General features: G+C 44.7%; 1 protein-coding gene across 1 annotated transcript in view; it reads right to left on the bottom strand.

Moving 5' to 3' along the window:
• Nucleotides 1-12,593: 12,593 nt before the first annotated feature.
• SRD5A1 (steroid 5 alpha-reductase 1) overlaps nucleotides 12,594-27,448 on the bottom strand; it is a 93,591-nt gene continuing 78,736 nt past the window's right edge. Inside the window, exon 5 of the mRNA XM_040353527.1 lies at nucleotides 12,594-13,144. Coding sequence (XP_040209461.1) covers nucleotides 13,078-13,144 — 67 coding nt within the window. The 3' untranslated portion in view covers nucleotides 12,594-13,077. The remainder of the gene's footprint in view (nucleotides 13,145-27,448) is intronic.

Here is a 27,448-nt window from a genome sequence, read left to right as displayed (position 1 = left end):
CAAGTGGCACAAGACTCCACGTATTTCCTGCAATCTGTTAAAAGTTGGGGCCACCAGAACGTACGCTGTAACAACTCTGATGTTTTGTGCACCCCAAAATGACCGGCCAGCTTGTGATCATGACAAAACCTTAGGACGGTGACCCGTACACCTTCAGGTACAAAAATTCTGTCTTGATGCCACAACAACCCATCCTTCAGCTGAAGATCCAAACTCGGTAGGGGAGGAAGGCTGGAAGAGGCTTGCTTGATTTGCGATAGCAGGTCTTCTTGAAGAAGCAAGAAGTTTTTGAAGGACAAGATGGTGTCCGGAGGAGTAGAGATTTCTGAGTCACCATACATACGGGAAAGGGCATCGGGCTTGGAATTCTTTGACCCAGGTCTGTACGTTATGTGGAACACAAATCTTGTGAAGAATAATGCCCACCTGGCCTGACGTGGTTTTAGTCTTTTAGCAGATTTGAGGTACTCAAGATTCTTGTGGTCAGTATATATCAGGATCGGATGGGCTGCGCCTTCCAGAAGGTATCGCCACTCTTCCAGGGCGGCCTTGATTGCCAGCAGTTCCCGGTCCCCCACACCATAGTTCCTTTCAGGTTCAGACAATTTGCGGGAAAAAAACGCAACAGGGTGTAAGAGAGCCTTGGGGCCCTGTCTTTGGGAGAGGATCGCCCCAACAGCGGTTTCTGAAGCGTCTACCTCTAGGATGTAGGGTAGGCTAGCGTCAGGATGTCTGAGGATGGATGCTGATACGAACAAGTCCTTGAGCTTCTCAAAAGCCGACTGGGCCTCTGGGGACCATTGAAATCGACTGGCTTGTTTGGTTAGGCTGGTTATCGGGGCAATGATACTGGAGAACCCTCGGATAAACTTTCTATAAAAATTTGCGAAGCCAACAAAACGTTGGACACCCTTTTTGTCCTTGGGTGCCGGCCAATCAAGGATTGCAGAGACCTTTTGAGGATCCATTTTGATACCTTCCACTGAAATTATGAGACCCAGGAACTGTATGTCCTGGCGCTCAAACTCACACTTCTCGGGTTTTGCATAAAGTCCATGCAACCGTAGGCGGCCGAGTACACACCTCACATGTTCCCGATGTTTGCTTAGGGAAGGGGAGAAGATGAGGATGTCGTCCAGGTACACAATAACAAAAAGGTCGAGGTAGTCTCTGAAGATGTCGTTCACAAAATGTTGAAATGTGGCAGGGGCGTTACAAAGCCCGAAGGGCATGACCAGATATTCAAAATGTCCGAAGCGGGTTCGGAAGGCCGTCTTCCACTCGTCCCCGTCACGAATCCGTACCAGGTTGTATGCCCCGCGGAGATCCAATTTTGTGAAGATGACTGCCGCGCCCAAGCGTTGGAATAACTCAGGTACCAAGGGTAGCGGGTACCGATTTTTAATAGTCACTTTGTTCAATTCCCTGTAATCCACACAGGGGCGGAGGGAGTGGTCTTTCTTCTCTACAAAAAAAATCCCAGCCCCTGCCGGAGAGGTGGATGGGCGAATGAACCCCTTCCTGAGATTTTCATCAATGTAAGTTTTTAGGTTCTCAAGCTCAAGTCCTGTCAAGGGGAAGATTCTCCCAAAGGGAATTTCAGCTCCTGGGAGGAGCTCTATCGGGCAGTCGTAGGCCCTATGCGGAGGAAGGGTCTCAGCTCCCTTCTTACTGAACACGTCCAGGAAGTCGTGGTATGCACTAGGAACAACTTGACGACTTTCAGGGTCAGAGTCCATGCAGAGCAGGGGAGACGAGGAGGGTGATACTTGCAGGCAATGTTGACGACAGTAAGGAGAGTTGAGGGTAATTTCCCCAGAGAGCCAGTTGATCTGTGGGTTGTGGGCTTGTAGCCACGGCATGCCTAAGATAACAGGAAATATGGGTGACTCGATAATATCTAGGCACAGAAGTTCGTGCAATATCGGCAATTGTTGTAGCCAGAGGCAAAGTCTCTTGGACAACCGGCCCGGATTTTAAGGCAGATCCGTCTGCAAGATGTACAGAAAGTCCAATAGTCTTAGAACGCAGAGGAATACGGTGTCTGGTGGCGAAGGACTGGTCCAAGAAACCACTGCACGCTCCGGAATCAATTATGGCGTGGACCGGAATATTCCTTCCGGGGAGCTGAAAGACAACGGAGACAGCCAGATGAGTTGAGCAATTCTTGGGGAAAGCGGGTAAATGGACAGACGACAAAAAGAGGGACTTACGAAGCTTCGCCGGGCAGGATCTCACGAAATGTCCGGATTCCCCGCAGTATAGGCACAGATTATTGCTTCTTCGACGTTGGCGCTCTTCTGGGGTAAGAGATGGACGAAGGAGCCCCAGCTGCATGGGTTCCGAAGTGTCGGGTGGTGAAGAGGTCATTGGGACCGGTGGAGCTGAGTTGGCGAAGGAGGGTACCCGCGGCAACATCCAGACTGGACGTGACGGACCGGTGGTTCGTTCAGACCGGCGTTCTCTCAGGCGTCTGTCAATCTGGACTGCCAAATTAATTAAGGCGTCTAAAGTCTCAGGGACACCTACCCGAGCCAACTCGTCCTTAAGTGAATCCGAGAGGCCTAGGCGGAACTGGTAGCAAAGGGCCGAATCATTCCAGCTGGTGTCTGAGCTCCATCTTCGAAACTCAGACACATAGTCCTCTGCTGGTCTGCGACCCTGTTGGAGGGCATGTAGGGCGGCCTCAGCGGTGGCAGCTTGATGTGGATCCTCGTAAAGCAAGGACATAGCTTGAAAGAAGGTGGTTAGGGTGTCCAGGGAAGTGCTCTTTTGTTCCAGAAGGCGATGGGCCCAAGCCTGTGGTTCTCCGGATAGAAGTGAGATCACGAACCCCACCTTGGTGGCCTCCAAGGAAAAGGTCCGCGGCTGCAGGGCAAAGAATAGTTCACAGGCGTTCCGGAAGGCACGATATTTGCTCCGATCCCCTGAAAACCTCTCCGGTGTAGGGACCTTGGGCTCTGGTGGCAACATGATCACAGAAGGTGAGGTGGCATTACCCGCGGCTGCAGCAGTGGGAGCTGGAACTGATAAGGCCTGGACGCGGTTCTCCAATCTTGTATAACCCTCTTGCAGGGTTCGGACCGCCTGGGTTAGTCCCTCAAGGTGACGGCAGAGTTCCTGCATGGGATCCACTCCCTGCGCGGGCTTGGACATGGCTGACCTGTACTGTCACGTACCTGGTTGGCGAGCCCTACGTGCAAGGAGTGGCTGCCCTTGCTCCTCTGACCACGAGACCCCTGATAGAGCAGACAGGGGGCTCGGGGGTACAGAGTTGCACGAGTGCCGGTTGCAGCGCTGGTGCTGAGCTGAGAAGAGCTCCAGAGGTCCCGGACAGCGTAGGGAAGCAGGTGCAGGCTGGCAGACCCAATAGGCAGGTGAAGATGCAGGAAGCAGATGAGGCAGCAACAGCGGGGAAGGTGTATTGTAGTCCAGTGGGGACAAGTCCCAGCAGAGGGATCCGCTGATGGGTATTGGATCCGGTACAGGTGCGGAAGTTCAGCAGAGTCAAGTCCAGGCAGAGTCGGCAACAGGCGGGCAGCAGAAGTACAGTGGGTCAGGCAGGAGAATGGTCAGGCGATCCGTAGTCAGGGCAGGCAGCAGGCAGGGAGAGACAGGTACAAGCCGGGTGATCAGGAATCAGGTATAACAGGAACAAGGGTACAAGGGTCACAGGGGGCGCTGTAGACAGGTCAGCAAGGAGTGCAGGGGTCAGGATCCTTTTGAACCCGAGTTTGGCGCCAAAACGGCGTCCTCACGTGCACGCGCGCTGCCGCCGCTGGTGCGCGCGCCCGTGCGCATTACGGTGCGCGAGTGTGCCGCGATTGCGCCGCGATTGCGAGTGCGCACGCCCGCGCGCGCCAAAGTGCCGCTGCTGCCATCTAGTGGCCGAGATTGTTCATGACACTAATGATATGAGATCATTCTTTCAGCCGACCCATCGACAGCTGTCCTCCGGATCCAGCATCAGGAAATGCCTAGACCGACAGGTGTCCGACTACATCGGGTTAACGGCCGATCTGGACGCACTGAGAAGTGATGAACCCCTGGACTTCTGGGTGGGCAGGCTTGACTTCTGGCCAGAGCTTGCACAATTTGCAATGGAACTGTTGGCTTGCCCCTCATCCAGTGTCCTGTCCGAAAGGACGTTCAGCGCAGCAGGGGAGTCGTGACCGATAAGCGCACTCGCCTAGCTCACAACAGTGTTGACTACCTCACATTTATAAAAATGAATGAAGCATGGATCTCGGAGGAATTCAACACATGTGACCAGTAGACCATGTTTCATTCAAATTCAGGTGAACGCCTGTGGGCTTATTTTTTGGACCTGTACTGGCCGACACTTTTTTCTGTATCAGGTGAATGCCTAATGTACCACCAGCCACAGAATACAAGGTTGTTTGCTGTCAGGTGAACACCTGTGGCCGTGGGCTAATTTTTGGGGCCTGTAATGGCCGGCACTTACTTCTGTATCCGGTGAATAGCTTAATGTACCTCCAGCCACAGAATACAAAATTGTTTGCTGTCAGGTAAACGCCTGTCGGCTAATTTTTGGGGCTTGTAATGGCCGGCACTTACTTATGTATCCGGTTTTTGACTTAATATTTCTGGTAGGTCAGTGTCAACATTGTGGGACTATTTGTGCACAGCTAGTAAGTATTTTGTCGCTGCAAATATGACCTGCAGGTTTTTAATATTCGCCTGCTATCAAAGTCTATGGGACCCGCCGCAAACTTGCGGTTCGGTGACATTTGCGAAAGTTCGCGGTTAGCGTTTGCGAACCGTCCCGTCGGATGTTTGTCCATCACTAATTAGGAGGAGGGGAGGGAACCGTTTTAAGATTAGCTAGAAATATCTTGGAATTACAATTTAATTGGGAAATTCTTTAAATGTTGTTTTGATAACAACATTTGTTGCCCTGAATTCATCTTGAGCTTCATGTCGCTAAGTCAAAGTATACCAGAAGTTGTGACTATTGCTCCCTCTTGTGGCAATTCATTGATATGTTAAGCTCTTTAAATTGTACATGTTAGCATGTGTTGTTCACACAAATAATACTTTTTATTGGCAGTAATTTTTTTTTTTTTAAAAGCAGTACAGCTTGCATCTTATTACAAGAATCCCATGACAGGGCTCCCAAAATAAGATAGATTTACAGCTACTGCAGGCTTTGACTGGGGCTACCTATGAGATTTAAAAAAGCTAAATAGTAAGCAACTGAAGTTTTTTTGTAGTTAAATGCCTCCTTGATATTAAGATGTTAGAGCATTATAGCTATCTACATTTCACTGAATTAAGGTGCTATGTTTAACACCGTCATGCACTCAGACTTATCATTCCAGCAGTGTGGCTCTGCTCCTCTTTCTGGGTTGAATGATATCCAGTGTCATTTAACCACTTCAGCCCTGGAAGGTTTTACCCCATTCCTGACCAGAGCACTTTTTACAATTTGGCACTGCGTCGCTATAACTGGTGATCGCGCGGTCATGCAATGCAGTACCCAAACTAAATTTGCGTCCTTTTCCCCCCAAAAATGTTGCTTTCTTTTAGTGCTATTTGATCACCTCTGTGGTTTTTATTTTTTGCGCTATAAACAAAAAAAGAGCGCCAATTTTATAAAAAAATATATATATATATATTTTTTACTTTTGTTATAATAAATATCCCCCAATTTTTTTTTAGAAAAAACAAATTTCTTCATCAGTTTAGGCAAATATATACTCTTCTACATATTTTTGGTTAAACACAATGGGGCAGATCCACATAAATCTGCGCCAGGCGCAGCGTATCTAAGATACACTACGCCGCTGTAACTTACTTTGCTTTAGTTTGAATCCACAACGAATGCGCGCCATAAGTTACGGCGGCGTAGTGTATCTCTCGCGGCGTAAGGGCGCCTAATTCAAATGGCTGTGATGGGGGCGTGTTTTATGTTAATACGTTGTCACCCGACGTAAACAACGTTTTTATTTTAACTGCGCATGCGCCGTCCCTGGGGGTATCCCAGTGCGCATGCTCGAAATTAAACTGGAACCCGCCAATGCTTACAACGGTGACGTCATTCTACGCAAATTCCTATTCGCGAACGACTTACGCAAACGATGTAAAAAATTCAAAATTGTATGCGGGAAGGACGGCCATACCTAACATTGAGTACGCCTCAGTATAGCAGCTTTAACTATACTCCGGAAAAAGCCGAACGCAAACGACGAAAAAAAAAGTGACGGGCAGACGTACATTCGTGGATCGCCGTAAATAGGTCATTTGCATACTCGACACGGATTTTGACGGGAACGCCACCTAGCGGCCGCCGAAAAATTGCATCTTAGATCCGAAGGCGTACGGATGCTCCATGCAATTTAAGTGATTGTGACACTATGGCTGGGGAAAAATCGTTTTTGAATCTTGAATTGAGTTGGGAGGTCAAATCGATTCAGATTTTGGCCAAACCGATTTTTTTTCCATAGGACCGGCGCTCAGCGGACTAGGCCAAATTTTTTTTCTGATGGACAACGCGCCGGTCCTAAGGAGCTGCGAGCAGGAGTTTTTAGGTGAGGCCGCGGCTTTGACCTAGTCCGCCACGATCCTGGGAAAAGGCCGCGGACTAGGCCGAAGCTGCGGCCTCGTCTAAAAAATCCTGCCCGCAGATCGCCGCGATCCTGGGAAAAGGCCACGAGGCTGGAAACCGCGGACTAGGCCGAAGCCACAGCCTTTTCCCAGGATCGCGGCAAGCTGCGGGCAGGATTTTTTAGGCGAGGTCGCAGCTTCGGCCTAGTCCGCGGCCTTTTCCCAGGATCGCGGCGGACTAGGCTAAAGCCGCGACCTCGCCTAAAAACTCCTGCCCGCAGCTCCTTAGGACCGGCGCGGTGTCCATCAGAAAAAAATTGATTTGAATCGTGAATCAAGTTTTTTTTATAAATAAAAGTAGACCCCATGGACTTCAATATTGCTTATATGTATGTATGTATGTATATATATATATATATATATATATATATATATATATATATATATATATATCATTACCTGCATTTCATGTCTCAAGTAAAGCAAAACACTTTTCTTTTTTTTATTTATGTTTGTAAACATCAAACCGAAACTGGAAGAGATAAAAATCCTTGTCGCTTCCGGTTTCTGACATCATACAGTGGGATAAACAACATCAGTTCTTCTAGCTGCGAACCAGGAACTGGATGCTGCTGGTTGAATCTAGGGATGGGCCGAACGACCCCCTGTTTGGTTCACACCAGAACTTTCGAACATCATGAAAATTCGGAACCGAATAATGAACCCCATTGAAGTCTGAATGAATGAAATTTTTTTTTTTTTTAAAAAGTCATTTTTAAATGAGCAGTGATTTATTGATGCCTAAAGTGAAAGCATAAAAATGAAAAATGTATTTCAATATAGTGCCTGTAAGGTCCCCTTGGTCCACCTCTAAAGTGGCACATCTGTACTGTGTATAGAAGCTGCTACTGCAATAATAGCATTTATAAAGCCCAAAATTTTTTTTTTCTATGCAAGCTTTCTTTATTTTGTAAACAATAGTTTGAGGAGCCAGTCTGTATGATGAGGCCACCATGTAGTGCACTGGGAACAAGATTAGAGATTTATTGGCTAAATTCTGGTGTCTCTACCACAGACTTTGGATAGATGTAATGGGTTTGGTCTTTGGGTGTCGGTAGCACCTTCACACCATAATCTTATAGAGATACTCTTGATGAAAGCAAGAATTGACCTTGCTGTCAAAAATTTCAATGATATGCACCTGACAAACAGGTGCGGAAAAAATTGGTCAATGGTGTCTGCATAAAGTGGGCCTTGAGAGGAAAGGAAGTCCCCCTCTTTGCCCTGCCCTGTCCATAATGCCATGCAGAGTCTGCTCCAGCAGGAACACAACAGGAATTGTGTCACTGATGCATGCATTGTCATGGCTCACCATCCTTGTGGCCTCCTAAAATGGTGACAGTACAGTGCATGTATCCTTTATTAGCAGCCATTGGCATAGAGAAAAAAAAGACGGCCAGAGTCTGTTGTTGTGCCATAGTCACACAGGTACTCATTGATGGCCCTCTGCTGCATATGCAGCCGCTGCAGCATTGCCTAAGTCGAGTTCCACCTTGTAAGCATTTCACAAATCAGGAGGTTTACGGGCAGGTGGAATTTCCGCTGAATTTCAGCCAACTGAAATACACTGGCTGTGTATGATCGCCTAAAATGGCTACAGACTCTTCTGGCACGGATCAACTTTCACTGTTAACGGGCGGACAGGTTTGTGCCATTATCACACACCACCATTCCTGGCTCCAGCTGGTGTGACGTGAACCACCACTGGGCCTCTCTCTGCAGAGCTGCAAGGATCTCTGCCCCCATGTGGTTCCTGTCCCCTAGACACAACAGCTGAAGCACTGCATGGCATCTTTTAGCCTGACTCATTGAATAGCCCTTTGAACGCTTAGGGGGTACTTGAGCTTCATAGGATAATGCAGCAGAGGAGGGCATGGAGGAGGAGGGGGGTAGGGCTGACAAATCTTGCATTATCACCAGCTGTATAGAGATGTGGGGGCACAACAAGCTGCACTACTGAGCCCTGTCCTGCATCCTTTCGACCAGAGCTACCCAGTGTGCTGTGAACTAAATAAATTGTCCCTGCCCATGCTTGCTGCACCATGTGTCAGCAGTAATGTGGACTTTGCAGCTGACTGCCACAACATTGCCTTCCACGTGATGGTAGAGAGCTGGAATGGCCTTACATGATTAGAAATAGCGGGGAATCTGCCATTGTGACACAGCACATTCTTAAAATTCAAGGAAGGTGGCAGAATCCAGTAGGCAGAAGTTGTAAAGCCAGCAGCATGTGGGTGGCAGGGACTGTATATATTTTTTCTGCTGTAGCAAAGAAATTTGCCGGCTATAGTCTACAGCTGGTGGTGTGCTGCAAGGACCTGGGACACCCTGCGCTATACCATCATCCCTGTCAGTGGAGGCTGCTGAGAGGTCATGAGGTGTCGCAGGGACAGACTGAAGTGAGTAAGGAGAAGGGACAGATTTCTGCCCCTTTTGTGGGGCTTTTAGGTGCTCTTTCCAAAGGGCTGAGTGGAGGAAGGTTAAATGCCATGTAAAGCATGGTTGGTGTTTTTGCCACACTTGATGTGCTTGAGACAAAGTTTGCAAATAGCAACAGTGCGGTCGGCTGCACATGTACTAAAAAAAAAGGCTCAGACAGTTGAGCTGTGGTAAGTGGGCCAGGAGACAACAGCTCCACAATGTGAAGGAATAGGGTGGCTGCTCTCTTCTCTTCCGTGATGGCTGCCTCATTGGGATTGTGCCTCACCCTCACTTTCCTTCTCTGCTCTATCTGGCGCCCAAGTCGAGTCAGTGACCTCTTCATCATCATCTCCTCCATCTTCATTACCACTGGAGACAACTTGGCAATACGCTGCGGCTGGGGGAACATGAATGTCAATTTGTGTACCAGTGTTCTTCCCTCTCTGTAGGCTCATTTTCCTGCCTTTCTCAACCTCAAAACCAACATCTGAATCAAGCAATGGCTTTGCATCGCGAAGGAGCAAGTGGCTGATGGTGTGTTCAAATAACTCATCAGATCTCCTTCATGCCTAATGCTGGGGTTATGGCAGGAATAGCCATGGACAAGGAGGCAGGTTTAGCCGCTCTGGCAGCTGCAGGAGACTGCACACTAGTTTCTGCTTGGGCGACGGAGAATGAGAACGGTTTAGTAAGCCAGTCCACCACCTCCTCTGCATGCTGTGGCTGGATAGTACGGGTAACATCAATAAACAGAGGAAATGATGCCCTGCCTGATGACTGACCACGTCCACCTTTGGCTATGGTCACATACACTGCTGGCCCTCTTACAGTGCCATGGGAACGTCTGCCTCTCCTTGCTATCCTCCAAGATATGATAGGGGGATTGTTTATTAACAAAATGTAGTAAAGATGTGTAAATGGATGTGCTTTAATCAATGGAAAGTGGTGTTTGGTGCACTTTCATTTCAGTATTCACGACAGACACACTCTACGGATACACTATCATATACTGCGTCACACTTGCAGTAACGCACAAAACTATATGGCGTTAATATTTAGCACACCACCTGTCGAATAGCAGTGAACAGAGCCCTGTTCTATCTCTCTCCACACCGCTATCACACTACAAATGGCTGCTATGGAAAGAATACTTTTATATTGTGTGGCGAGATTAGGAACAAAAAGGCATGATTGGATACAGTCATCATGACAGCGTCAAATCATGGCAATGACAGTGCTCTGTGCCCTGATTGGACAAAGCTTTAATTGCTTCAGCGAATCAGGGCTTTCAATGCATTGCGCGGAGGCTAAGTGCATTGTGGTCGTTCGCCCTGGCCAAACAGCCAAAGTTTGGCCCAAACTTATGCTCCGGCCGAACCATTTGCCCATCTCTAGTTGAATGCTTACCGGGCTCCTTGATCGCTTGGGAGAGCTCAGTAAAGGTGGTGGCAGGAGGGGGTGGGACCCCCTTCCGACTCCTGTAAAAGTAATCCAGCAGCTCTTTAACCGCTCAGATTATTTTTACTTTGTTCAGCATGGCCGGCTCTAAAAAAAAAAACAAAAAAACTGTAATGCGATGACCGAGATATAATCCTTATATTCCAGTGGTATGTCACTGGTTGGCAAGTGTTAAAGTATGTTCAAAACCAAAACTTATTTTCCCCATTTTGGTTAGAGTAAGGGAAAGTTAAAACTGCTGTCATTTTCTTCTTGCCATCTGTGTCTCAATAGAGATTTCCCTTCACTTCCTGTCTTAAAGGGCGAGCAGGAAAAGTTATGTCATGATAAAATGTACTGTATCCCCATTGGAAGATTTCCCCTCTATTTCTTCTCTGCTGGCAATTCAAAATTTTGAATTTTCTCAAAACTTTTGTTTTTGATGAAATTGACCAACAGGAAAATTGGAGAGAATGAATTTTCCCAACATTAACATAGGCTAGATGTGTAAAGTTAGTAGAGACGTATCTATCCCAACAGACTTAAGGCTTTAAATAAAGCAAACGGTAGTTCAACAAAATACTAACATAAGGGGGATGATCCTTTTTCCAACTCAGCGATTCTGTGTTTTTTTTTTTTGTTATTTTTTTTTTTACATGTTGGTGTTCTTTCATTTGCATGTTAGAAGTTGCACCAGTAAATACAGCTAGATAAAACAATGACCACGTCTTTCTTCATTTCAGGCTGCAAAGCAACAAATTGTAAACTTTTTTTTAAAGGGGGTTGATTCTTTTCTATACCCACTGCAAGTGAAGAACATGTTAGAAACTGCCGTAGAGGTTCTTCTGAAGTGTACATAAAAACTAGAGATGGACATTTTGTGGATGATCATATCCCATACTGACTAATGATGCCACAATATACAGAAGTATCATTTTTTTTGAAAAGCTGTAGCTTGCATTATTAAAAAAAAAACTGTTCTTGAGCTTGTCAGTGACTTTGTCTAGGCTAAGATGTGTCAGGGTCTTCTGCGAGGTGGAAACCTTTCCTCAGTCACCCCACCTCCAGTGATCAGACTGCAACACTGTAACCTCATAGCTAATCACAAGGTAAGATGCTGAAGCAGGGGCTGATGTGTGAACACAGCCAAGAACTGCACAGGCACTAGGATTTGTCATCGCCATGCAAGCATCTCAGTTGAAGTGGATACTGACTCTGGATGATGGATGAACAAGGATGGCTTAGATCATGGGTCTTCAAACTACGGCCCTCCAGTTGTTCAGGAACTACAATTCCCATCATGCCTAGTGATGTCTGTGAATGTCAGAGTTTTGCAATGCCTCATGGGATTTGAAGTTCCGCAACAGCTGGAGGGCCGTAGTTTGAGGATCCCTGGCTTAGATGAAGGCATCATCAAGGGGAGTACCATGAGCTTTGTAAAAAGGCACTAAATACCTAAAATGTCACAATGACATTACCTGGCATGCATCCTCTGATCATAAAGACATATACATGATGCTAGATCCATTCTACATGTTATGCTGCGAGCATAATCAAAACATGTTACATTATGAAAATATTAAATACACAAATAAATTAGGCCCCTTTCATCCCCGGGCGGGAGGTGCGGCGGCGGTTTAGAGCCACTATACCTTCAGAATTGCGGCAGTATTCGGCCGCTAGCAGTGCAGTTTTAACCCCTGCTAGCGACCAAAAAAGGGTTAATACCGCCAGCAATGTGCCTCTGCAGAGGCGTAATGCCGGCAGTATAGCCTCGGTTTTCCATTGCTTTCAATGGTGAAGGAGCGGTAAACACACCGCTCCAAAAATGCGGCTAGCAGGACTATTGGAGCGGTCCTGCTAAAGCACCGCTCCAGTGTGTAAGCCCTCGGCTTTCACACTGGAGAAACAGCAGCCGCTGTTTAGGGTCAGTTTGCAGGCGCTATTTTTTAGTGCAATAGCGCAGGCAAACTGCCCCAGTGTGAAAGGGGCCTTACTCTTCAGCCATTTAAAAAAAAAAAAAAAAAAAGGAAAAAGTTATTAACACTTTCACCATGTTCTCATTACTGAAGATGTCATGGTCCAATCAGTTAAGAGGAAAACTACAGTTTTGAAATTCCTGCTCCAGAGGGCAGTTTATCATTTTATTCTCAGATATTTTGTAGTGTCTTTTTTATTTTATTTTTTGCAGATGGAGATTCATAACTTGTGCATCGGTTGTAGCTTGCGTACACAAAAGATAAAACAAAAATAAAAATAAGAGAGAAAACAATCCCTAAACATTTTTTTTAAACAGAAACGTTATTCACCCGTAAACCTGTCAAGTAATAAACTTGTAAAACACATGAAGTGGAGTCATGAGGTAAAGAAACTTCAGGTGAAGCTGAAACAAAACTCCATAGCACCAAAGCAAAATTATTCAGAGAGGTTAAAACACTATAAGAATTCAATACATTTCTGTTATAAATACAAACTTTTCAAAAAAAGAGGAAGACAAATTTTCAAGATTTGAAAAACAAAATGTCTATAACAAAAGTATAAAATCGAGGTAAATGGTCCGGACTCCTCATAAACTTCCTGCTGCACCCGGGTTTAATACAGAAACGGTATAAGGATTTTTCGCGATTTGGGATAGTTGTCAAATTTCTCAAGATACCATCTGAAAAACACAAAAAAAAGCAAGCTAAAGTAATAAAAAAAAGACAATACAGGAATACCTTGGTTTACGAATAACGTGGTATACGAGCGTTTTAAAAGACTATCAACTTTTTATTTTGTCTTAAATACAAGAAGAAATTTTGCTGTCAAAACAAAAGTATTACACTCACAATGTTAAGGAGAGTCTGGTGTTCATCCATGTAAAGCCGCTGTGTATATGTACAGTAAAGCTGTTAGAGACACCCAGAGAAACTCCCAGCTGGGTGGGGCAGGCGTAACGTGCGTTTAGAGCACCTGGAAGTGGTGTCAACAAATCCAGAGGGTCTCTGAGTTCTCCAGGAAGCGCTGGGAGCCGCTGTATACTGTACACCAGTGGCATATAACGCTGTATACTGTACACCAGTGGCATATAACGCTGTATACTGTACACCAGTGGCATATAACGCTGTATACTGTACACCAGTGGCTTTACTGTAATATACAGAGTAGCTTTAAATGGATGAGCTCCAGACTCCTTAACATTGCGAGTGTAATTTAAATTTTTATTTTTTTACATTAAAAATTGTGATTCTTCTTTTTTTTTTTCAACACAGAGGTAAAGTATTCCTACTACAGTACTGTATAGTATTAATATAAGCTTTTGCCCATATTTTGATAATTTTTATATTAATAAACGTGGAACAAATTATCTGAGTTTCCATTATTTCTCATGGGAAAATTTGCTTTGATATAAGAGTGCTTTGGATTACAAGCATGCTTCTGGAACAATTTATGCTTGCAAAGTATTACTGTAATAGGCAATAATAATAATTATTAAGAATAGCCACTGGAGGATAAACAGAGCACAGCATACAATGGAGAAAGAAGCACAACAGCTAGCATGGCACTACTCAGCTTGCACCATGAAGAATAAGTCTCACTGCTGGTGGAACTCCCAAAGGTAGCTGACTAACTGAGAAGAAAAACAGAACTCCTCCACAAGCGCTGCTGACAGACCTTTAAACCAGGCAGGCCTTGGATGCGGACACCAGGTATGCTGCTGCACACTCTCTAGTGGCATTAGAAAACACAGGCAAGACATTAACTATTCATAAAAAGAAGTCCACAAGGGATCTTTTTCACTTACCATTCCCGCTTCAGGGTACTACTGGGATTAGCACAGTGACCCAATATTCACCCATCATGGCAGGCTGCCTTGGCCTGTACAGCTCCCGGGCCAGAGCAACCTGTGGTATAGCAATGTGACCTAGGCGCTGGATCCCAGGGCCCAGCTCTCCAAAGAGAAGGCAAAACCTTGTTCTTCGGTATCAAGGCTCGGGTACCACACACTTGCCTTTGTGTTTTGGCTTTTTGAATGGATCTGATTATATAGCTCCCTGGCCCTGACTAGGGCCCTTCTGAGGAGCATAATATGTTAACCGTGACCAACACCTTAGACACTGGCAAAAAAAAAAAAAACTGAGGCACTCCCCATGTGGGAGGGGTTATATAGAGGGGGTGTTCCTGTCTTGATTATGCCAGTGTCCAATCACCTGAAGGTGGCCTACAACCCATGTAGTAATTACTGGCCCTGTGTCCCATGATGTACTGTAAAGAAAGATCATTCATTTATACACAACACACTAAACCTTGAATAAGGGTTCACACCCGAGCACTGTAACAGTTTCTCCGTTTACAGTGTGCTCCCATTGATTTCTTTTAGACTGTGCATGCATTTTTATGAAAGTGTATCAAAGTCCTGCATGCTGCATCTTTGATGCTCAGTCAGAAAATACACGGTTTAATAGTCAATGAAAGCACATCCAGAACCAATTGAAAAATGCGTATACCATAGCACTGTACCCAAACAGCAAGCACCACTGTGGACCTGGCCTAAAAATGCCATACAGCAGCAGGAAACCATGCCAGCTTCTGTGGACTAAGAAAATAAAAATTAGGCTAAGCCCAGGTTCACACTACTGCGATCACAGACATTGTATGCGATTCACACACGCAGTGCAGATCACATGCGATGTCGGTAAGATGCAAATTTAGCCATACAGTTGTATGGCTAAACTTGCGATAGATTCGCAAAAAAAGTGCAAGGACTTTTCCCTCCTCACTGAAATCAGATCACATGGGTGTTCTCACCTATGCGATCCGATTCCTGTGTGAGTTCACACTTCGATCTGTGAACCGATCTGTGGGTGTCATTAAGAATGCAATGACACCCACAGCGGTTCGCAAAAGGCAGTGTGACCTGCCGTGGGAGACTTACGATGCGGGAACCAGCACTGTAATTGTGCTGGTTCCCGCATTGCATCAGTGTGAACCTAGGCAATATCAGGCACAGATCACAAACTTTCAGATGGCAGTGTAAAGATTTGGTGCGTACACAGCATGATTCTTTGAGCAAATAATGTTTGTATCTAAAGGAGTTGTAAATAATAATAAAAAAATAAAATAAAATGTATGCTAAAATGACTGTTTACAGGGTATAGAGACATAATAGTTAACTGATTCCTTTTAAAAACGATAAAAAATTGATAAAAATCAATCATATAATGTACCTGTAGTTTCTAGTTTCGTTTTTGCATGTTGTTTCCTGCCTCTTTGCTGTACAGAGCCACAGAGCCAATACAGGGCAGTGATGGTTTGGAAAACTAAACTGAATGGTGCTGAGGGGTTTTAGACACACAGGGCCGGATTCAGATACAATGGTGTATCGTTACGCCGCCCTAACTTTGGGCGCAAGTTCCGTATGCAGAAAGAACTTGCGCCCTTAGTTACGGCGGCGTAACATATGTGTGGCGGCGTAAGCCAGCCTAATTTAAATGGGGATGTTGGGGGCGTGTTTTATTTAAATTTGACTTGACACCGCGTTTTTACGTTTTTTTGAACGGCGCATTCGCCTTTCGTGAAACAATCCCAGTGTGCATGCTCGAAAATCCGCCGCAAAGCCTTATTGGTATCGACGTGAATGTAACTTACGCAAAGCCCTATTCGCGAACGACTTACGCAAACAACGTCAAATTTTCAAAATTCAACGCGGGAATGGCGGTCATACTTATCATAGGAATACGCCACATATACCAGGGGTAACTTTACCCCGGAAAAAGCCTAACACAATCGATGTAAAAAAAAGCGACGGGCGGTCGTTCGTTTCTGAATCGGCGTAAATACCTAAATTTGCATATTCCTCGCGTAACTATACGGAAGCGCCACCTAGCGGCCATCGTGAATATGCAGCCTAAGATACGACGGTGTAAGACACTTACACCAGTTGGATCTTAGGGATATCTATGCGTAACTGATTCTCTGAATCAGGCGCATAGATACGACGGCCGGACCACAGTAATCACACCTCCTTGAAGTTAGTGACCACAGAGAGAAAGCTCCCAGCACTGTGGTCATCAGAAAGAAATGTCAAAGTGCAGAGCAGGCATTCTGCGGGAGGTCTCCTAGGAGGCAGAGCATTTTTGATTTTTCGGATGGGTGGGCGGCGTGATTGACTCTTGTGTTTATTACTTTGACACTTTTTTGGTAAATGGGTACTGGTACTATGTACCCCATACTCATTCACATAGGGGGGCTGGATTTACTTTGGGGGGACTGGTATATGGCAACTCCCCTTGTTAAAAAGGGGACTTCCAGATTCTGATAAACCTCCCATCCATAATTGCACACAGAAACGTTTTTTGCATGCATGACGGTAAAACACCTTTAGCCTTTAGAACCACTTTAACAGTACAAGCCTGGTAAATTTTGTGAACCAATATACATAATATCCTTATAGAATATAAAGACCTACCCATTGCTGATAGCTCGAACCAAAAGCATTTAAGGCCTGAGGGATTCGCTAAGTTGCAGCAGTAATTGAGAGATACTAATGCCTCGTACACACGGCTGGATTTTCCGAGAAAAAAAAAAAAGTCTGACAGGCTTTTTTTTTCTAGGAAAGTCCGGCCGTGTGTAGCCTCCATCTGACTTTTTTTTTTTTTTCGGAAGTCCGACGGACCTTAGATAGAAAACTAGTTCTCTTTCTTTCCGTCAGACTTTTGCACAGGAGGGCTGATTTGGCCATAGCTAGTTCAGTAAGGTATGGTGTTGCTGTAAGGTAACATCAAGAAGTTGGCCCATTTCAAAAAGGGTCTGCTGTGGCTGTAGTTTATGGTAGAAGTGGGAGTAATGCAAGAGGCTTGGTTTGGCTATAGGTTTCCCAGTAAGTCACTGAAATAAAGAAACATTTTAAAGGGCTGTTTTGATTCCAGTTTAACACATATAAAAGAGTAGGTGTTCGCAACACAAAAAAAGTTTAATTTCAGGGTGGGTGTTGTAGGTCAGTGTTCCCCAACCCCCGGTCCGCGGCCCAGTGCCGGGCCGTGGCTTATTTGCAGCCGTGCCGCAAAGGCTGCACTGTGTGAGGTGCGGTGGCGGGCAGAGAGATGACATCTCTCACCGCCCGCCTGAATCATGGCACTTCTGCCCACACAGCGGGGCCGCTACATTGGCGCTTCCGGCACACGCCCTCATCTAGCATCACCGCTCTACCGCCCTGAGCGCTCACAGCATGCGGAACGTCGAATGTGTGGCGGGGAGCAGAGAGATGACATGTCTCGCCGCCCGCCTAGCATCACCGCTCTTCCGCCCACCTAGCATCACCTCTCTTCCCCCTCACAGCATGCGGAATGTCGGAGGTGCGGCGAGGAGCAGAGAGATGACATCTCTCACTGCCCGCCCTGCATCTCCGCTCTCCTGCCCTCACTCAACTGTACCACTGTACTACCAATGCAGTGCCATTCCTCATCTGGTGGCACAGGCAGGTGACATGGCATTCCTCATCTGGTGGCACTGGCAGGTGACGTGGCAAGTGGCATTCCTCATCTGGTTGCAGGCAGTGGACGTGGCATTCCTCATCTGGTGGCAGGCAGTGGACGTGGCAAGTGGCATTCCTCATCTGGTGGCACAGGCAGGTGACGTGGCATTCCTCATCTGGTAGCACTGGCAGGTGACGTGGCATTCCTCATCTGGTGGCAGGCAGTGGACGTGGCAAGTGGCATTCCTCATCTGGTGGCAGGCAGTGGACGTGGCAAGTGGCATTCCTCATCTGGTAGCACTGGCAGGTGACGTGGCATTCCTCATCTGGTGGCAGGCAGTGGACGTGGCAAGCGGCATTCCTCATCTGGTGGCAGGCAACATGGCAAGTGACACGCTGATGGCTCCCACTGATTCTGCATTATGGTGAGTTGAACTATTTTATTTATATTACAATGTAATATAAGAAATAATGTGCTTCAATCATTCTGACACCATACCAATCATGGTAACGTGATGATCGAAGCGCCAACAGCAGAACACCATCTATTGCCCTGATAAATTGCCCGCGAAAAATCACTTACCCCCGCCTGTGCGTACACACCCCCCCCCCCCCCCTCGCCGGGCCTTGGCACAATTTTCTTCCAGGCAACCGGTCCCCAGTGCCAAAAAGGTTGGGGACCACTGTTGTAGGTTATACTGTCTGCAGTTCTACTTTTGAAGTGGACACTCCTTTCTATGAGAAAAAAAAAAAGGGGAGGCATTGTTCTTTTTCAGGCCTCGTGCACACTGGACGTTTTTACAGGTGCAGTCTTTGGCTTCAGATGTTTTTTTTTTTTTTTTGCAGCAAGTAAACTACTCAGCATGTAAACCTATGTATCAATGCACACATAGGCTGTTAGCAGCAGTTTTTGGCAGGGGTGTTTTCTGGCTGGAAACCAGATTTAGTGGGTTGCAAGAGGAGTTTTTCAGCTGCAAAAATACTCCAACTCTGATAAAAGCAGAAAAACGCAACTACTCTGCATTTATTAGCGTTTGAGCCATATGCTTTTATGGGAGTATAGTTTTGCTAAAAAAAAAAAAAAAAAAAAAAAAAAAAAGCTAAAAGAACGCTCCTGCAAAACTCTATAGCTACAGCTAGCGCTACTGACGTTTTTACAACATCCAGTGTACACGAGGCCTCAGGCTCATGACCAACAGATGTACAGCTCAAATACCGGTAAACATCAGATGCTGAATCCAAGCAAAATGTAAAGGGTCTGTAGTGTAAAAAAAAAATGTCATCACAGCATATGGTGGAGTTTGTGATGTCCAAAGTCATGCAAGTTTCAAGCACAAGTCTATTGCTGCAGTTAGACAAGCAAACTCTTCAATTATTAAGTTTGCGAAAAAAATAAAAAAATAAAGATGCAGCAGTGTTGGCTCATAAAATAAGAACTTGTTTAAACAGAGTTGAAAATAGTTTATTGCACAAAAAACAAAAAAAAAACACACACACACACACACACACAAACACACAAACTACTTTTGCTAGATGATCTTACTGATAGCATGGCTGACTGGTTTCAGCCAGCTGGAATTCAAAATTGCAAAATCCCTCAGTTGTAGGCATAACAATAAAAATCATTGCCAAGTGCAGTAAAAAGAGGTGTTGTGCCAAAAACTTGCATGCTGTCACTTTTCACTACTGACTGATGAAACTACAGCCATAGCAACAACCAAAAAAATTTGCCATGGTCGTCATTTACTTTGACGATGCTAGAAAAAAAAATAAAAAAATAAAAAAAAAAGGCTAGAAAACGCAGTATCATTTTTTCCACTTGTTGTACTCACTGAAGATTAACCCCTTCGTGCCTAAGGGTAAAACAAATCTAAAGGCCCAAGCCCAATTTTGTGACCGACATGTGTTAGTAAAACCGTACATATCACCACAACTACTTTTGGATTATACCTTGTTTTTTTAGGACAGATTGGACTTTTAATTGGTGGTAAATTAAATGTGTTTTTTTGTTTAGTATTATCAAAAGGAAAACCAACCAAACATAAATTCTCCTGCTCCTGACGATCGCAGTGATAACACATATGTGAATGTTTGGTGTTGTACAGCCCAAAAACAATAGTGCACATTTTTCCAACCTAAAACACACCGACACAAATTAAAAATAAAAACAGACCCTGACACTAACCTAGATCAAACCTTGATCTTGGCATTTTTTTTTTTTACATACATGTTTTTGTCTCCTTCATTCACAGAAAAAGAAAACATGGGGCAGGCTTCACACTGACTGATTACTGTGATAGCCAATCAGAGGCCATCACAACAAACAGGTGACCCAGAATCTCCGGTTTTGGGTCCCGATTGTTAGTACGGGGCCCAGGGCTCACAGCAAGACCCCGGTCTCTGTCCTGGGAGTGCTCTCCCAGCGCAAAAGGGATGTACACAAATATGCGGCCATATGGAAAAAGCCCAGTGCAGTGGGGCCGCATATTGGTGTGACGTCAGCGTGAAGGGGTTAAACACTGTTTTCTGGTAGATGGTGGTGGCACTTGATACAGATGGTGCAAGTGTAATGTGTATGAATATGAATATGTCCACACCAATAGTGCAAACTTCAAATCATCAGACAACATTTTCATTGGCTACCAAACAATTAATGGTTAAGGTAACATTTTACAGATGCTTATTGCAAACAGAACTATTAAGCAGTTGGCTTTACTAAAACAGGTCTACGGCTGCATTTGGGGACATTATTGAACTTGCAAAGCATTTTCCACAAATTATTCCCCCATCTGACTTTGATGTACTGCATATAGAATTTATTGAACACCAAGTGACGGATTTCACCCATATCGCCGAGACAGACACATATGATTCTTATTGGCGCATGGTAGGACAAAGCTGTATTATCCACTAGGACAATCTGAAAGTAAATAAATTCAAACAACTGGTAACATTTGCAAAAAAACATGCTTTCCCCTTTCCTATGGGATAGCAGAGGTAGAACGAGTGTTCTCTAATGTTAAGTTAATGAAAACGGATCTTAGGAAAACATTTTCCACTCCAATGTTGGAAGAACTGCTGTCAGTTAAGAGTGACCCAGGAAGAATATGCCAAATGATTAAAAATGTTGATATCACAGTTTATGACCACAAGGTTGACACTTCATCTAAACCTAAACCACTCTGTTTCTGATCCTGCTGGTGGTCACAAAGGGTATAAAATGAGAAAGCCGTGGTGGTGTAGGACGAGCACTGACTGCAGAAGCATGTACATTCATACAGTTCTATACATTACATATTGGATTCCTTCCTCATGGACTGTACAATTTAGGGAAAAAAAAATCATAATTTGTTTCTAATGTCATAGCATTTACAATGGTTTTAAACAGAAAATTATTGTTCGAGTTGTAAAAATATTGGGGCTAAGGCTAGGTTTACATGACTGCAATCAGGTTTTATAAACACTTAGTGCGACTATGAATGTAGTGCTACTTGGCTGCATTGAATAATAAAACTTATCAAAAGTTTCCTCCAAGTTGCATCCAAGATTGCACAGGTGTTGCACCTACGTAGTACAGGAAGAACTTTTCCCAAGATTACCTGTGCTGCCGAGTTGCTGTGATTTGAATGGACACCATTAAAAACAATGGGATTTGAGTTCCCTTGTCATGCAATTCCATGTTAATAAAGTTGCACCGCAATTCACCACAGTAGTGTGAACCTGTCCAGGCCTTATTTTTGGTTGTTTCTTTGGCCTAAAAAGGGCAAATTTTATTTTTTTTGCTTCACTTTTTGGAAGCAGAGTCATCACCGTGTGTTAGGTTAGGAGGTTCAACCTTTTCTCTTGGACAATATTTGAAATACACACACACACACACACACACACCTCGGTTTCCGAGCAACGTGGTTAATGAGTGTTTCTCAATACGAGCACTGTATTTAAAAAAAAAAATCCTAACTCAGTTTGCGAATTGTTGTCTCGCAAAACGAGCGGAATTTAAGCCAAAGCGGTGTGCAGTACCACGTTTGGCCTGAGGTGGGGGGGGGGCCCCAATTGGCGGCGTTTGGAAATGCTCGGAAAGACTCTGTTCCCGAGCCTTTCCGTTGTCAGCCGAGCTGTCCTCTGGCCTTACCGTGTTTTTCCGAGGCTCTCCAGTTCCGCCCACCTCTGGCCACATGCGGTATTACATGTTATTGAAGTCAATGCGGAACAAATTATTTTAGTTTCCATTGATTTCAATGGGGAAACTTGCTTTGATATGCAAATTCTTTGGATTACAAGCAATCTCCTGGAACGGATTTATGCTTGTAAGCCGAGGTTCCACTGTGAGATTGATATATATAAAACTCAGTGTTTAAACCCCCTCGACACCAGGGTTTGCAATTCAAAAATTCACTTGGGTTCTGGTACCCCCAAATGTATTACTATCCTCCCAAAAAGTAAGACCCTTTTGATCTTTGTTATGGGCTATAGTATGTTTCTTGTACCATACAGATACATTTGTATGCATGTTCTTGAATACTTTTTTTTTTTTTTTCCTTTTTTTGTATGCCCGATATACTGAAGCCGACATGGACATTGGCCCAGATTCAAGAAGCACTTGCGCCCGCGCAACCATAGGTTACGCAGCGCAAGTGCTTACTTGCTCCGGTGTAACGAGTGCTCCTGATTCAGGAACCTCGTTACACCGACTGCAGGCTAAAATCTGCGTGGCATAAGGCTCTTATGCCTCGCAGATTTTAGGCTGCATTCTTGCGGGGGCCGCTCCCATTGTGTATGAGCGTGTAGTATGCAAATTGCATACTACCACTGATTCACAAGCTGCCCCTTCTAATAGTAGGGGCAGCCAATGCTAAAGTATAGCCGGCCTTCCCGCGCCGTGAAATTTGCATTTCACGGCGTTTGCGCAAGTGAAACGTGAATGGCGCTGGACGCCGTTCACTTAGAAGCAAATTACGTCCTTGCGACGTCATTTGCCGCAATGCACGTCGGGAATGTTTCCCGACAGAGTATGCGCTGTATGCTCGGCGCGGGAGCGCGCCTAATTTAAATGATTCCCACCCCCGGCGGGATCATTTAACTTGCGCGCGCTTACGCCGGGCAAATTTGCCGGCGCACCCTCGCAATTCACGGAGATACTGCTCCGTGAATCGAGGGCCGCGCAAAATATTTGCGGGGGCGCAGGGCAAAATCGTTGCCCTGCTCCCCCGCAAATATCGCGCAATTCTACTTGAATCTGGGCCACTGTATACAATACAACTTCTGTATGACATGTAATACAATTCAATAGAATATTTTTCTCCCACTCAGGACTATTGGGTCAAAAGAATTTTCAAGTCCTGAGCTACTAGCCAGGCCTCAAGAGTTACTCGCCACCAGTTGCCCCACCCAATTCATACACTGCCCTGCGCCTAATTGCACCCGTAAACACGCCCTCGTAGATTATCTCATGGAATGACAATGTTTATGCAGAATCAAGTTACAAAATTAAATATTACCAACAACAACTTTAACAAAATGGGACAGGGCACTGGGGGCAGACCAGAGGCACAGGGCACTAGAACTGGGTCTCTTCCCCATTCTCTTCCTGTCTCCTCTGCAACTCCCATCCATCCTCTCTCTCCCTCCCATTCATCTCATCATCAGGAGCCTGTGTGTGCGGCTCCACGCTTGCATGTCCCCCCTTTTATTCAGGCTGGCAGTGAGGAGAGGAGCTGCAGCACAGCGGGAGGGAGTACAATCCAGTGCTGAGATCCACACAACTGCACAGCCATTGACACCATAGCACAGCGCACACTGACAGCGCACAGCACACATTGAGACCAGTCTGTTCACAGTGCTCAGGCTAAACTGCTGAACACTTACATAGAGCACAAGGAGAAGAAAACTGCACAAACTAGAAGGCTGGCCGCTCTCATGTCAGGGCAACTTTCAGTGAGCGCTGCACCGGAGTGGTCATTTTTGCAATCCTCCACCTCACTCATTACTTTCTGCTCTCCATCTACATTGGTCGGGGCCCGGGGGAGGGGGGCAGGCTCAGAGAGGTCATACTGTTGGGGTCCCATGGCTTAATGAGAATTGTAAGTAGAGCACCTGAGTACTGCTCTGCCTGTGCGCGGCTCACCAGACTACTTTTCCCGAGCATGCACCTTTCCTCTTCGGCCGCCAATCTCATCTGGACTCTAAGTGTAGGCACAGATTGGAGGAAGATTGGTCATGCATCCCTGTCATCACTCGCCCCCAGCTTAAATCCACTCGCCAAATGCTAGTAGGCAAGTGGAAATTTTGAGGGCTGTGTGTGTATATATATATCTCCTGTATATTGTACATTCTTCATACATATGCTATGAATATAAGAGAAGCCATTTTCTCTCTCAAGTTGAATCGAGTTCATGATTGCTCAAGAATGTCATAAGGAGACTGTGCAAGTCTTGTCTGTATTTTTTATCCTAGGTTATAAATCTAGAGCCTTTGACACTAAAGGGGTTGTAAAGGATTCCTCACTTCCTGTTCCTCCTCAGTAAGCTGTTCTGGCTGACTAACCCCCAGCCAGAACAGGGGGCAAGCTTACTGAGGAGAAACAGGAACTGAGAAATTCAGACAAAGAAAAAAAAAACATTTAGAAGGAAAATCGAAGGAAAAAAAGGGTAAGGTGAACCAACAATGCATTAGCTTAAATGAACCTATTTTAGAAAAAAAAATAACCTTTACAACCCCTTTAAAGATAGGGGAAGGTTCCACAGGCAGTGTTTAGATTAGAGAATCGTTTAAGTGAGCTTACAGACCCAAGTGGTGTTTCCAGAATTGAGCCACGAAACAAGAGGGCTTATTCACAAATGAAGCTATAGCATTATATCTTTTAATAATGTTTCTTTCAAAATATATTGTTTGGATATTCATAAAACCCATTAATGCATATATATTATTACGATAAAGGTTGCAAACATGGTATACTATAATGAGAATATTCATGAATAACTTATGCTTATCGTTAGAATCATGACTTCACTTTCATGGCATTTTCAACCCAGTTAATTGTGTGGGGTAGATTTTCTCATACACATATATTTAAAGAGGAGTCTGGATGGCGAGAGAGAATGACAGGTTTTAGACAGTTTGATTAATTTATAGTTCCTGCTAAGCCGAGGTCAGAAGGTTATTAGATTAATTATAGTCAGTCAATTCCAATACAACATCGCCCCCTGGTGGTGAAAATATTAAGAATCCAAGATGGCCGCACATACATGGTAACATGAAAAACAAACCGTCATTTTACATCATCAATTACGTAGTAGTGACACACACACACACACACACACACACACACTTTTGGGTGGGCTAAAAGTGGTTACCTATAGCAGGAGAGAAGAGGCTAAGATCTAAAAAGAAATCTGGAGAGAGACTGGGAGATCGTGAAAGGCACAAAGATGTAGGAGGTTGGAAGAAGTCCTTTGGGACTCATAACTTCTCAAAACCAAAGTTTCATAGACCATCGGTAAAGTAATAATTTTCTATATTCATCTTTCATGTATACATTTTGGTAATTTAATTGTTTTTTGCATATACATTAATAAAACCATTTAAATATATGGGAGAGCAAATTGGAGTTGTATTATTTTTAACTGCATTATGAAATCATTATATTCCAAATATTAAGAGGCATACAGTTTGTTTGTCTCTAAAAAGCCAAGGCCAACGTCTGTACAATGGTTTTGTCATGAAATGAAAATGAAATTTAAAATTAAGCCTCGATTGATATATCAAGCCATGTGCACAGTATAACATTTTGTCTGGGCATTTTAAAGTATAAAGTTTGAAGGTCTATTTCTTTTGAGAAGTAGTCATTATGGTACTACTTGAATATGCAACAGGCCACAATTATTTTTGGTTTGACCACCAATATTACAGCCAACATCGCAGTGTAGCCATGGGGGCCAAATACGCCCCCAGTTTGGCTAATCCGTTTATGGCAAATGGGAGGACGACGTCATCTAGAAGGATAGAAACCTCCACTTGATTCTGTGGGTAAGGTATATAGATGACGTCCTCCTATGGGGGGGGGGGGGGTGGGGGGTTGGGGCGTAAACCTGAATTGGATGTTTTCTTTCCTCTCTTAATGACAATGAGAGGGGGTATTCATTTTGTCCATGAGGCCAGCCAGGAGAGTATTAACTTTTTAGATCTTACTATCATGAAGGCCGGCGATTCTTTTAGGACTAAATCATATTTCAAACAGACAGATCGAAATTCATTTATCCCCTTGGGGAGTTGTCATAATGACTCTTGGTTGAAATCTGTCCCTAAAAGCCAATTCATTAGGATGAGACAGAACTGCACAACCATAGATTATAGGTTGCAAGCAGGGATCCTTAAGGGGAGATTACAGGAGAAAGGCTACCAACATAAACCCCTTGAAACAGCAATGGAGGAGATAGCAAACATTGATAGATCAGTATTGTTGAATGCTGGGACTATAAAAAAAGTTAGGGAGAAACCATCAGTACTGGTTTATTACTACCTTTTCCACACAACATTTTGCCATTATAAAAATCAGACGTAAACATTGGCACATATTGGGGAATGATAGGATCATCAACACATTACTGCCTCCTAACCCCCAGGTTATTTTTTAGGGGAGTCCCTTTCCTTAGAGATAGGAGGGTCGACCACATTGGGGGCCACCCTAGGAAAAAGGTGTCTTTTTTCCCAAAAGGATCGGTCTGGTTACCATCAGTGTCGCAGATGTCAGGTCTGCACACTGAATAAAAGCAGATCAAAGAAAACCGAGTCCTTTTCTCTACGAGCACATCTAGGAAACACAAAATTGTACCTTTCATCACATGTAGTTCCACGGGAATAGTGTACCTTTTACAATGTCCCTGTGGGCTTCAGTATATTGGCAGGACCAAAAGGTCCATGCAAGTCAGATTGGGTGGGCACATCACCAACATTAAGACTGGTTTTCAATATCATTCTATCTCTAAACATTCAGATGTACATCATAACCGTAACCCAGCCAACACACTGTTTTTAGGGATTGACAAATTTGATGCCCATTGGAGAGGCAGTTCTTTGGTGAGAGAACTCTACAAATTGGGAGATGGCATGGATGTATCAGGTACAATGTTATGTGCCTCATGGCCTTAACAGATACGGATGTCAATGCCTTTATTGATAATGGATGAACTTTGTGTTTTTGTGTTGGTGGTTTGAGATATCTATGATTGACACACTCTGGATGTACACTGGCTCAGAGATCTGGGTAGGTCCCGTAAATTCATTCATAGGGAACATCCCAATTAAATCCTTACTGAACATTGTTTCCATCAATGCCATGTGGTCACATTAGATAGTTTGATGTGCTCTCCTTTGTAGCCCATTATGGGATTTTAAACATAAAGTATTTTTGTTCTCCCATCTAGAACCACCTTGTAATTGGCTTAGAGGTGATAATCTACACACCTGGCAAATTTTAATCCTTAAGATCGTGCCTGAGATTAATAATTAGTC

Source organism: Rana temporaria, chromosome 5 (genome assembly GCF_905171775.1).
Source record: "Rana temporaria chromosome 5, aRanTem1.1, whole genome shotgun sequence".
In the NCBI taxonomy this organism is placed as follows: domain Eukaryota; kingdom Metazoa; phylum Chordata; class Amphibia; order Anura; family Ranidae; genus Rana; species Rana temporaria.
The sequence above is the reverse complement of the archived record's forward strand: the minus strand, read 5'-3'. Positions and strand labels throughout refer to the sequence as shown.